Source organism: Pelophylax lessonae (assembly GCF_965119305.1).
Source record: "Pelophylax lessonae genome assembly, chromosome: 8".
In the NCBI taxonomy this organism is placed as follows: domain Eukaryota; kingdom Metazoa; phylum Chordata; class Amphibia; order Anura; family Ranidae; genus Pelophylax; species Pelophylax lessonae.
In genome coordinates this window covers 261,927,743-261,941,335 of record NC_138775.1, presented here as the reverse complement: position 1 = coordinate 261,941,335, position 13,593 = coordinate 261,927,743, and the positions used below count along the sequence as shown (strand labels likewise).

Genomic DNA, 13,593 nt, shown 5'->3' with positions numbered 1-13,593 from the left:
CCTACATGTGAACGGAGCCTAAGAGCTGTGAAAACATGGAATAGACTCCCTCAAGAGGTGGTTCTGGCCAGCTTAGTAGATTGCTTTAAAAAATGACTGGATTCTTTCCTAAACGTACATAATATACCTGGATACTAACAGGGAATATCTGATTGGCTCTTGGGGGATCAGGAAGAAACTTTTATTATTCCCTTTTATTGGTTGAATAGATGAACTTGTGTCTTTTTTCAACCAGAGTAACTAGTGGTCTGAGGAGCTGGTGGTCAGTGAGAATACTCCATATATTGGTGGTCACTGGGAAAAACTCTCCTTGCACTAGTGGTTGGTAGGAAGGAACCCCCTTATAGATAGCTAGAAAGATCATTGGTGTCGGTGGTAACTTATCTGAGAGGCAAAATGAACCCTTAGCAACCTCCCAAGTAACCCTAGTTGAGAAAGGTTGCCTTAGAGCCACATATTCTATACCCTATCCATTTGTTCATTTCCTATCCCTTGCTTTATTATCAATTATATATCTGGGTGCACAGTCCCTTCATTTCATATCTACATATGCTATATCTTGAAGGACTGTTATGGACCAAGCCTGCTGGCTGGGAATTCTGAATGGTTGACAATCTAATAAAACACATTTGTTTCATAATTGCATTTTGTGTCATATCTACAGATCAGAATCCTTAGCTACAAATAAAATAATGTAAAAGGATTTACAATATAAAGTTGCTGGATAGCAAACTGAACAAGTAATGGATAAAACACGATTTATCTTGGACATAAAGATGCATTCCAATGGCAATGGAAATGTTTTGTTATAAAGTCCTATTATCTCATTCAGAAACTATATCTGACATTGTATTTACCAATGCTATGCAGGCTGTCCTTCCATCATCACTACTAGTTTAAACAAAAACAAGTTTATAGGTCCGAAACGGCCCTGAACAGAAAGTCAGTTGTATGTTGGAAACTGTTTTCCCCACAATGCTATTATTAGCTCACATACCCTCAATTCTCATAAACCCCTGAAGCTTTGCCATGTTTGAAAAGTTATTAAAGAAAATTTATTATAAAGAAACTAACTTGTTAATGATGTTCACAGACCTTTCCAGTTTGGCTTAGTGTTTGGGTGTGTGGTTAATTAGGCATTTGGATCTTACAGAAAGTTTTATTCTGTATTATTCTGTGTGTGCAGAATGGACCCAGCCACACTGAATACATCTGTAAACGGGAAATTAAAAAGCTTAAAATTATGTATTTCGTATGATTTCAGGCTGAGTGCGAAAGAAATCTAATTTCCGGGGGAACAGAAGGGAAGGGATAATAATCATGAATGACGTGGCTCAAAAGACTGAGGTAGGTACAATAAATTTACCAAACATGAAAATGAATGTGTAATAATGTATTAGAGTAGCATTTTCACTTTTTAAAAATTACTGTATTCATTTTCTTTCACGAACTGATGTACAACGATTCTTTGAAATGTTGCTAACCATAATGAAATGTATGCATAGTCCAGACCAATGTGTATATAAAATGTTGTACCTACAGTACATACACTTACCGACCACTTTATTAGGTACACTTTGCTAGTACTGGGTTGGACCCCCTTTCGACTTCAGAACTGCCTTCATTCTTCATGGCATAGATTTAACAAGGTGTTGGAAACATTCCTCAGAGATTTTGGTCCATAGTGACATGATAGCATCACGCAGTTGCTGCAGATTTGTTGGCTGCACATTAATGATAGGAATCTCCCATTCCAGCACATCCCAAAGGTGCTCTCCTGGATTGAGATCTGGTGAGTGTGGAGGCCATTGGAGTACAGTGACCTCATTGTCATGTTTAAGAAACCAGTGGTGAGATGATTCGATCTTTGTGACATGGTGCATTATCCTGCTGGAAGGAGCCATCAGAAGATGGGTACACTGTAGTCATAAAGGGATGGACATGGTCAGCAACAATACTCAGGTAGGCCGTGGCGATGCGTTAAACAATGCTCAATTGGTACTAAGGGGCCCAAAGTGTGCCAAGAAAATATCTCCACACCATTACACCACCAGCCTGAACCGTTGATACAAGGCAGGATGGATGGATCCATGCTTTCATGTTGTTTATGCCAATTTCTGACCCTACCATCTTAATGTCGCAGCCAAAATAGAGACTCATCAGACCAGGCAAAGTTTTTCCAGGTCTTCTATTGTCCAATTTTGGTGAGCCTGTGTGAATTGTAGCCTCAGTTTTTCTGTTCGTAGCTGACAGGAGGGGCACCCAGAATTTCCTTCTGCTGCTTTAATGTTAGATGTGTTGTGAATTCGAGAGATGGCATTCCGTATACCTTGGTCGTAACAAGTGTTTTTTTTGAGTTACTGTTTATCATCTCAAACCAGTCTGCCCTATCATCAACAAGGAATTTTTGTCCACACAAATGCTGCTCACTGGATATTTTCTTTTTTTCTGACCATTCTCTGTAAACCCGAGAGATAGTTGTACGTGAAAATCCCAGAAGATCAGCAGTTTTTAAAATACTCAGACCAGCTCGTCTGACACCAACAACTATGCCACGTTTAAAGTCACTTAAAACCCCATTTCTTCCCCACTCTAATGCTTGCTTTGAACTTCAGCCAATCGTCTTCACCATGTCTAGATGACTAAATGCATTGAGTTTCTGCCATGTGTTTGGTTGAATCTATGCCATGAAGAATTAAGGCAGTTCTGAAGGCAAAAGGGGGTCCAACCAGGTACGAGCAAGGTGTACCTAATAAAGTGGTTGGTGAGTGTATACAGACACTTGAAGTACATAATGTTTGACTCTAGTGGTGTGATTGGAAAAAGTGCATGTGGGTTTTATATACAGTATGCCAAGGAACATCAAATTCTCAGACACCATGGGGGGAGATTTACTATAATTGGTGCACACAAAATCTGGCCCAGCTGTACATAGAACCCTTCTAGGTTTTTTTTGTCAGAGCTTTTTGTACAAGGTTAAGTTAGAAGTCGATTGGTTACTATCAGTGTTAATTTTGGCATCAAATTTTGCTTTAGTTTTAGTTATAGTCTTTTGACTAAAATGCCATTTTAGTTTTAGTTCCATTTTAGTCATCTGCAATTTATTTGTTTTCAGTCATAGTCTTTGACTAAAATGCCATTTTAGTTTTAGTCCCATTTTAGTCATCATATTTTAGTTGACTAAAATCTCAAGTACATTTTAGTTGAATAAAATAATTTTAGTCAACTAAAATCAAATGTTTATGAAAAATTGTAATGCAATATTTAAGCATTTCTATAGAATTTCCAAACTCGTTATATACTCCTGGAGTAAAAAATATAATGTTATTATTTATGGTATTAGGGTTTGAACAAACTGACAGATACAGATTTAGCTACTCTGGACGGAGGCCCGTAATGCTGCAGAGTGCTCTGGACGGTGGTCTGAGGGATGGCCTGTAATGCTGCACAATGCTCTGGATGCCACCATGTCGGTGGTCACTGGTCAGAGGAGGCCTGTAATGCTTCACAGTGCTGGATGGTGGTTTTAGGGATGGCCTGTAATGCACAGTGCTGCTCTGGTCTCTGGCAGTCGTCATGGATGGTGCACACAGTCGCTTCAAATAACCCACTGGGAACGGAAGCAGGTGTAGCTTAGTGAAAACCGGAAGTTAGTAAACTTTCCTGCCTCACATCTTTGTTCGTTAAAAAAGGATTTGATTTTCGTCATAGTTTTCGTCAGTGGACGGAAATGTGTTGTACTTTTCGTTTATGTTTCGCCACTGTAAAAATTCCGCTGACGAAAACTTTTTCGTTGACGAAATTAACACTGTTTCCAATGCACTGCTGCTCCAAATTCTGTTTGTATGATTTTTATGAAATTCTCCTCCCCATGTATAGCTTTTTTCAGAATGCTCTGAATCATGCCACAGAATTGTGTGCAGCTGCATTGCAGGTAAGGCACAAGAGTGTACACATTGAGTTAATGAATTGCTAGTTTTTTACATGGCAATGCTGTGGCCTTTTTTGTTATATACAGTATCTCACAAAAGTGAGTACACCCCTCACATTTTTGTAAATATTTTATTATATCTTTTCATGTGACAACACTGAAGAAATTACAGTTTGATACAATGTAAAGTAGTGAGTGTACAGCTTGTATAACAGTGTAAATTTGCTGTTCCCTCAAAATAATTCAACACACAGCCATTAATGTCTAAACCGCTGGCAACAAAAGCAAGTACACCTCTAAGTGAAAATGTCCAAATTGGGCCCAATTAGCCATTTTCCCTCCCTGGTGTCATGTGACTCGTTAGCGTTACAAGTTATCAGGTGTGTTAAATTTGCTCTCACTCTTATACTGGTCACTGGAAGTTCAACATGGCACCTCATGGCAAAGAAATCTCTGAGGATCTGAAAAAAAGAATTGTTGCTCAACATTCTCCATTACAGCTCTAACAGTTGGGCATGCTGAGGCTCATCAATCTACTGAACAGTGACGGTTATGCTTATGTATGGTACAATCACTTGTACGTTTATTGATGAAATATATACATTTATGTTTTCCTCTCCTGTTTTGAATGATCTTTTTTAACTATCTTTGTAATACTTCTGTTATATATCGTATATATATATATATACCAGTATTTATTATTTGTTTGAAATTAAAGGCAATATATTGGATATGCGTGTAGGGTCCTGAGAAAGCGGGGGTTCCTGCGAAACACTGATCAGTTTACCACGGAACACACATATGAACATTTATGCTCCTACGATATAGATCACGATATTTTGCACTGTATGGTACCTATTCTCATGTTTTTATGCTGATAGGCGCTTTTTAATGACATGTCTATTCAAAAAAATATTTTGTATTTTATACATTTTGTGTGTGGTATTTTCTCAGAGGCATGTTTAAAGTCCTACCCTCCCCTTTGTTCCTTTTCTATGTATATTTGGGATCATGCCAATGAGAACACTACATGAGGTTTCACTTTTAATTCATACACACTTTAGATTTTCTAACTTTCTCTGTCTTGGTCAAATTCTAAGATGTAGGGGCTCTGTGTTCCAACTTAACCACTTGCCGACCGCCGCACGACTATCTACGTCGGCGGTCAGCCCCTCACAGGCAAACTGACGTAGGTCTACGTCGCTTGCTTGTGAGGGTCTAGGGAGCGAGCGCGCGCTCCCGAGTGGTCACGGACCCCCCCGCGCGTGTGACCAGCGGACCTGATGTCCACCGGTCACTCTGCGATCGGCGGGGGAGAGGGAGAAAGTCAGGTGGCTTGTGTGAACAAGCTGCCTGTCATTCTCCCCTGTGTATGAGAGATGATCATACGGTTCTACTATGTAGAACCGTTGATCACTCTGCATACAGCTGAAGCCACAGCCAATCACAGTAGAAAGCACGCCCCTAGGGACACACACAGCCCCTCCCTCTCAAATAAAGTTAACCCCTTCACTACCAGTGTATTTTTACAGTAACAGTGCATATATATATAGCACTGATTACTGTAGAAATGTCACTGGTAACCCCAAAAGTGTCAAAAATGTCAGTCAAGGGTCCGATCTGTCCGCCGCAATGTCGCACTACCGCAAAAAAATCGCAGATCGCCGCCATTACGCGTTAAAAAAAAAACAACAAAAATGACAAAAATCTTTCCCTTTGTTAGTAAACGCGATAACTTTTGCGCAAACCAATCAAAATACGCTTATTGTGATTTTTTTTTACCAAACATAGGTAGCATAAAACAAATTGGCCGAAAATGTTAAAAAATTTTGATTTTTACATTTTTTTGGGGGGGAATTTCATATAAAAAAATGTGAAAAATATTGCTATTTTTGCAAAATTTACGCTCTTTTTTTGTTTATAGCACATGATCAAAACATCGCACAGGTGATCAAATACCACCAAAAGAAAGCTCTGTTTGTGGGAAAAAAAGGACGCCAAATTTGTTTAGGTACAGCGTTGCACGACCGCGCAATTGTCCGTTAAAGTCACGCAGTGCCGAATCGCAAAATACCCCCTGGTCGTTTAGCAGCCAAATCCTCCGGGGCTTAAGTGGTTAAAGACCTAAAGGGCTTAAAGACTTAAAGAAATGCATAAAGCTGAACTCCAAGTATAATCTTAAAGTGGTTCTAAAGCCTAAATATTTTTTTACCTTAACGTTGAGCCCTTCATTCGATCCAGCGCTGTGCGTGTCTTCAGCTTTTCTCTCTCCTCACTCTGGGTCTCACTGGCTTCGCTTGGGCACGGGGAGCAATTTGCTCTCGCTGCTGTCAATCAAAACTAGTGACAAGGGAGCAGAGCTTGAGAGCGGGCACGCACAAGTGCCCCCACGAGAAGCAGATTCCTGTGAGGGCATTGGACATAGAGGAGGAGCCAGGAGCGTCAGCGGGACACCCGAGAGGAGGATTGGGTCAGTTCTGTGCAATGGAATTGCACAGAGCAGGTAAGTATAGAGATGTTTGTTATTAAAAAAAATGCCTTTACAACCACTTTATTTGTATACCAGCTTGGATCAATGCAAGTAAGCAGATCTAATACCTGAAGAGCAGTTAGGGAAGCCGGTAATCACTGTAGTAGTCCTGTGCCAAGCGGCACCCCCTCTGCACACTTGAATGATGTGGAAACCATGATGTCATCGCCTCACCTTTCCAATCAGAGAAATCCTCCATCAATTACCCCCCCCCCCTTATTAATATGCTAATGACATTACTAATTAATACAGCTTTGTTCACCTATCATATTTTATACCCACTAATGTCATTTCTGGGTCTCTGTGCAAAACAGGCAGATCATGGTTGGTGGGTGAAGCTGTACATAGCTTTCTGAAAACAGCAGAGTGCCCTAGATAATGCCCCCGTGTAATCCTGAGCCTCTATGATTGAAAGGACTGAAATAGGGGTGTTCCAGTTCAGCTGGGGAGGAAAGAGATAAATGATGCTGGACATCCTCAAGCAGGAAATTAGATGGGCTCTGTCTCATTTGCTACAGCTTCTAATGTACACTGTAAGAAACTCAGTGTGCAGTGCAATCAGAGTAATTAATTTCAGCACAGGAGAGGAGCCTGCTCTACTGAGCAAGACTGAAGGTAAGGATGGAGTTTAGGTTTAAGCACAATTGCAGTATGAAAGCACCGTCTCTGCTAAACAATCACTTCTACTATCCATCTTCTATTGCCTAATCTGTCACGCTTTTCTGACTTTTCCTGTTTTTCTCATCTTCAAGATTCTGCTCTCTACATCTAAGCCTGTCCAAAAATGCTACGTCCCCAAGCTTGAAAAGGGAGATGTAATGAACAAATTTGAAGCCATGCATAAAGCCAGAGAGGAGAGGAGCCAGAGGAAAACCACAGAGGAGAGGCAGCGGAGGAAAGAGCAATATAACAGAGAGAAAATCTGGAACAAAAGAAAGCAAGAGGTTCTCTGTCCAGATAATTCACCCTTACACTAGTGTGTTTAGCTGCATTAGATAATTTACTTGACCAGTTGGGACAAATCACAAGAGCATAGCTTGACTGCTTTTATACAGTCACAGAAAATCTTTAAGTTCATTTTATTTGGGGGCTATGTTATCAGTGCAAACTACAGTATGGCACACAAGTGCATTAAGATTTTGGAAACCTATTAAAATGAAGTGAGTTTGTTTGGATGGCAAAAGAGATCGCCAATCAAAAGCCATGGAAATTTTAAGAACACAACCTTAACAGCTGATTGGTTGGGTTTGACCTGGACAGCAAAAGGGAAGAGTTAAAGACAGACACGGAAAGGCATTTTAAAGTGATAGTAAACTTTTTTAATTGTACTTGCCTATAACAAGGCTTACCTGTAGGTACAGTGAATATCTCCTAAACTTGCACTGTTTAGGAGAAATTGAGACTGCATGCAGCCGGTGATGTCACCAGCGCATGCGCTCTGAAGGAACGGCATACCAGTACCGTCCCTTTAGAGCTTCGTGCCATGGTCCGTGACTCCCGCGTGCATGCACAAGAGTGATACCATCGGGGCTCGGCCAATCAGATGGCAGGAGCACATGAACCCAGAAGGAAGACTGGGTGAAAATGGAAGCCCTGTCAGCAGTGACAGCGTGCCACTGGGGGGCTTCGTTCTAAGGTAAGTATTTCATACTATAACATTATGCTATTGTCTTTTTTCTTTAAAAAAGGTGCGGTTTACTACCGCTTTAAGAAGGCCCTTGTACTTTTCTTATGAGGGATATACTATAAGCTGCAGATCCATAAGTGTCTATGGGTGCACTAATACTGGGCTAGGTTGAACTGAACCATGCTCGAATTCGATTGTCCCGGCTCCCCATTGATCTGCACTGTTCCCGGGCACACTTACATCATCACCTCTTTCAACCAGATGGCAGTCATCCCTGTTTCTGTGCTCTAGTCATCTATAGAGAGTTCTGTGCTCTGGCATAGTTTGCACTCACACTGAAGCAAACCATATCAGACCACATGTGAACTGTTTCCGGGGCTACTGCTTCCAAGTGGTCCCGGGCATGGTATGCCTAATGTTTCTAGACACGGTTCAGAGCACTCACACCACATGAACCAGACCAAAGGGATGAACCATGCTGTATAAATTTTCCAGTTTGAATGCACCCTAAAATATATTTTCCTGTCTGCTTATAAAAGTTTATATTCAGTACCCTAAACTTGGATATAAGTTAACATATGCAACAGAAAACTGTAATTTAGCATTTTAAGTTTTCTGTCCTTGCTTAAACTTCTAGCTCACAAATACTCAAAGCGTTAACAGATTATAAGAACTGAATGCAGCACATTCTTTTTTTGGTACTATTGTTCAGTTCTAAAATACAAGAACATTTTTAGATGTAAACTCATTCTTGGAAACAAATTTCCAAAAGCGAAATTCCAAATTGTATATACTGTTCTCTTGTGTCATAGTCTCCTCTGCAAAACATTTTTCAGCATAAAAAAAAAATGACAATTTATATACAGTGGAGTTGATTTACTAAAGGCAAATAGGCTGTTCACTTTGCAAAGGAAGTTGTGCTTTGCAATGATATTTTCCCCAGTGCTTAGTGAATGTGGTGAAATGTTACTTTGCAAAGAATACCCAATCACTTGCATTTTTGCTTGCAGATGATTGGATGATGGAATTCAGCAGAGCTTCACTTCATTCACTGAAAGAAATTCCCCCTGCCAAGTGCAATTTCCCTTGCAAAGTGAACGGTCTTTTTGACTTTAGTAAATAAACCCCTGTATCTGCAATCTTAATTATCCACTCCGTTAACCAAGTTGTCTTTTCCAATTGTCCAGATGAAAGAACTGCTAGCTTCTGATGATGAAGAAGAAGAGAAACCCAAACAGGTAGAAAAGGGATATGTTCCAAAACTCACCGGTAAGTGATATAAATAAATCATTAAACAAAAATGTTTATTTTTTGTTGCTACTACTCTTGCAAAATCGAGTTTCATCTGATGTCATTCTAATGCCCCCTTGTGGTCAAAGAACGAATTACACCAATGTTTATGACAAGCATAGTGGATATATAGGTGCATGAAAAATTGGGATTTTTGACTTACCGTAAGGAAGGTATGCACCAGGGAGTGTGTGGTCAAAGGTCGTTGGAGGATGACCGCCAAAGCCGACACCTGGCCCTTAATGGTACTCAAAGCCAACTTCTGTTCAACCCCCAGTTGAAGGAAGGTTAAGATTCGAGCCACCGAGAAGGAGCGAGTATGAACCCCAAGCGACTCACACCATGCAATGTACATCTAGCCTACGATGGTAGATCTTCCTAGAAGTAGATTTCCTAGCTTTCAACAGTGTAGGAATCACTGATCCAGATAAACCCCTATCCTTCAGCACCTGGCACTCAACAGCCAAGCTGTTAAAGCCAGCGACTGTAAAGTAGGATGGAAGATAAGTCCTTGGGACAGCAGATCCTCCCTGAGAGGAAGCTTCCAAGGAACATCAGCGACCAGCTGCACCAGATTGGCGTACCAAGCCCTACGAGGCCAATCCAGAGCCACTAAGATGACCAGAATCCTGCGTAGGAGTCTGGGCAGAAGCTTGAGAGCAGGGAAGGTGTAAATCAGCCGATACTGACCGCACGGGGCCACCAGCGTGTCTGTGGCGTCTGCCAGAGGATCCCTTGACCAAGCCACAAGGAGCAGAGGCAAGGTCAAAGGATAACGCCACAAAAGCAAAGCAAAGTGGAGAAAACGCTGGTGACTGGCACATATTGGAATGTGAAGGTAGGCATCTTTGATATCGATAGAGGCGAGGAAATCTCCCTGACGCAGAGATGCCACCACCGTTCGAATGGATTCCATTCTGAATTTCTGTACCCGCACAAAGCAGTTGAGCACCTTGAGGTCCAGTATTGGATGCACTTTGCCTTCCTTTCTGGGGACTGTGAACAGGTTTGGGTAAAAACCCTGAAAACTTTCCGGAGTCAGAACCGGGACAATCACCCCTTGAAGGAACAGGTCTTGTACCGCCCCAAACAGGCACAAGTTGATTTTGTGGACCCACTTGTCTTGCACCAGGAAAGTCCATGGATCCGGAAACCAGCGAGAACGCCCCCCACCCCCAATACGGGTGAGGGCGCACCTTCATGCTGAAGGAGCCTCATCCACGGGTCTAAACAAGCCCGATCTTGGTTTGCCAGACCAGGTTGGTTTGGATCCTTCTGAAGAGGCCCTGAAAGGCTTTAAGCCCTTGTCAGTCGACCCTGAGGGACAAAACAGCTTCTTATGAGCTGAGAAGGAAGGCCCACATCTACAACGAGGTTCCTTGCCCTTAGTAGCCTGCGGAAGAAAAAGACTGTTCCCCCCCTGTGAGACCTTTCATCATGTCATCCAGGGTAGCTCCAAACAGGTGATCTCCTTAGAAAAGGAAGATCAGTAAAGGCCTTTTTTGAAGTCTGATCCATTGACCAGCACATGAGCCAAAAGACACGCCCCGAAGGACCACTGCCAAAACCACTGCGAACCATCAGGGAAGCCACATCCAAAGAGGCATCACAGATAAATTGCAGCCCCTGGACCAGCTGGTCCGCCAGCTAGGCAAAGGCAGTGGGAAGCTGTTCCCCCTCCAGGTCACGATGTAAGGGCTTAGCCCACTCAGTCAGAGTTTGCGACACTAGGGCAATGGTGAATACCAGCCTCATTGCCTAACCAGTCAGACTGTACATATTGTGGGCCGTTGCACCTGCCTTCTGGTCAGCAGGATCTTTAAAGGCCGGGGACTCTTCAACCGGAATCATGGTTGCCTTGTTTAATATGGAAACCAGAGGGTCCACCACGGGTGGCACAGTCCACTTCTTAAGAAGGGATTCCTCATAGCAGTAATGCCTAGTAAAGCAATTAGTAATCCCACGGGGACGCTTTGGTCATCCCCATTTTTTAGCGACAATTCTGTCAAAATAGGCGGGGAAAGGAAACACCTTTGCTGCTCTGGATGGCTTGTGAGTGCCAAAGGGTACCTGCGCCTCTGTCGCAGTTTCAGCTGCGTCCTCCATCTTTAAGGTCTCACGCACAGATACAATCAGTGCATCCACCATCGCCTTTTCGTGCGTGGTCCCAGACGTTGAGGAATCATCCTCATTATCAGAGGATTCCATGCGCATGGTTGCAGACCCAGCAGGGTGACCCACGTCTGCGGCAGCCAAATCAGATACAGGATCGGGTGAAGGCGAGGCGCTTTTTGCTAGCCCATCGCCCGCAAGCCACCTACACCCGGGGACACAAGGGACTCCAGGACCACCATCAGTGCATGGATGGGTGGATGGTTGGGACCCAGAGGGTCCCAGGTGGGGAAATGTGCTCCAAAGACTCCAAGAGTCACCAGGGGGACCCAACAAAAGGGGTTAAACACTAAGGGGAAAAAAACCCACCACGCTAGCAGCACCACACAGTCGCCAGGCACAAGCACCAAGCAATCCTCAGGAGAGAGGGAGAGGACCCCACCAGACTTCCTACCTGCAGAAAAAAGTGCCTGCAGACACCAGGATAATGCACTACACATGCGGTGATCCGGAAGTAAAATCATTTCGGAGTCAGCAGCACCAGGGGATGAGAAGGGGCTCCCACTGGCAAAATCGCTGCCCACAGGGCTCCACTGTCATGGCCACTGCTATATTTAATGGCAAACCAAAGCAAAATGGCCACCGGACTACACAAACATGGTCCCCATGTATAGGAATACACAGGCAACAGGAAAATGGCGGCCCCTGCAGCATGATGAGGCATACAGGGACCCAGGAGAGAGACCAGGCCTCAGGGACAGATCCAGGCAGGATGGGGGGCCCTGGCAGGAGCCGGCGGCGCACCCTCCGGCCTTCATCGCTAGTAAGCGGCCTGCCCCCACCCAAGGAACAGTGGCCAGGTCACCAAAACAGCCCCAGAGTATGTGGAGGGGAGGGGGCAGGTGAGGGACTCGGCCTGAGACCCGGTCGTATGCGACCTTGCGAGGCATTTAAGTCACAGGACAGCCCCTGTCCAGTGGGGCTATGTTGCGGCCGACCTAGCACGGAGCTGAGGTCTGCACGCACTCGGTGGCAAGACTGGGGTGACCACTGGATCTAGATTATCCAGCCCGTCGCCCAGTCCAGCACTTGATTATAGATCTCACAGGAAAAATCCAGGAGAAAAAACTTTCTATCAAAAAGAAAAAAATTTTGCCAGGACCAAAGATCCCAGCAAGGAACTAGGTCCTTACTCCTGACTAGGCAGAAAAAACTAAGTGGCTATAGCAAAGAGAGGGAGTATACCCCCTGGGACTTCTTCTAAAAATGCTAGTGACCCAGCCCTTTTACTAAATCTCTGATCAGGAAGAAGTTTGGTGAACAACAGTTCTTACTTCACTCTATATATACACATAGTGAGTCAGCAAATTTAAAATCATTGAGGCAACAGGATCAACATGCCAGACAGACCACTAGCACTTTCATAAAGAAGTCATCAGTCCAAGCCCACAAAACAGGTTATCTTTATTAAAAGACTCAGGAGAAAGAATATAGAAGCAGTAGAGCTTCATGTTCATTGAGCTTTAGTACCTCTGTCTCCTAGAGACCCTTTTACCTGCCATCCTCTGTTTAAAGCATATGTTCTGCCGAAATATATTTATCTAGTTTTAGATACAGCAGGGAAAGATAAGAACTCATGGGGTTTTCCGCTATCTGGGGCACCAATATGAAGATTTTTCCTCACCTACTGTCCTTGTGAGGATAAATCTACAAAAAATGGACACAAATGGAAATAAAAGTTGGTGGGGTTCTAGCTTTTGGCTATTCTACAAAAAACACTTGAAGTGATATGCAATGGTGTTTCTTTCGGCAGTCGATCTCATATTCCTTTTTAATTTTCTAAAAAACATATGTTAGATGGAAACTGGAGTTTGTACGAGTTTATGACTCCTAACCCAATCCGCTCTTTCTGTTCAGGTACAGTTAAAGGGAAATTTGCAGAGATGGAGAAGCAAAGACAAGATGAGGAAAGGAAAAGAATGGAGGAGGAGAGAAAAAGGAGGCTGGAACAAGACTTAAAGGAGAAAAGAAAGATTCAGCGTGAACTGGCCAAGAGAGCCGAACAGGTATGGCTCCAATACTCAAGCATGCACTTGATCAAAG

At 43.2% G+C, this 13,593-nt stretch overlaps 2 protein-coding genes across 3 annotated transcripts in view; one reads left to right on the top strand and one right to left on the bottom strand.

Annotated features, from left to right (window-relative positions):
* Positions 1-13,593, bottom strand: part of FUBP1 (far upstream element binding protein 1) — a gene marked incomplete at its 5' end in the record, with an annotated part of 116,889 nt that overhangs the window by 37,179 nt on the left and 66,117 nt on the right. The gene's annotated exons all lie outside the window — the stretch shown is intronic.
* Positions 1-13,593, top strand: part of NEXN (nexilin F-actin binding protein) — a 79,548-nt gene that overhangs the window by 39,502 nt on the left and 26,453 nt on the right. The window contains exons 2-5 of the mRNA XM_082265331.1: positions 1,265-1,347; positions 7,214-7,405; positions 9,276-9,357; positions 13,408-13,556. Coding sequence (XP_082121457.1) covers positions 1,321-1,347; positions 7,214-7,405; positions 9,276-9,357; positions 13,408-13,556 — 450 coding nt within the window. The 5' untranslated portion in view covers positions 1,265-1,320. The remainder of the gene's footprint in view (positions 1-1,264; positions 1,348-7,213; positions 7,406-9,275; positions 9,358-13,407; positions 13,557-13,593) is intronic.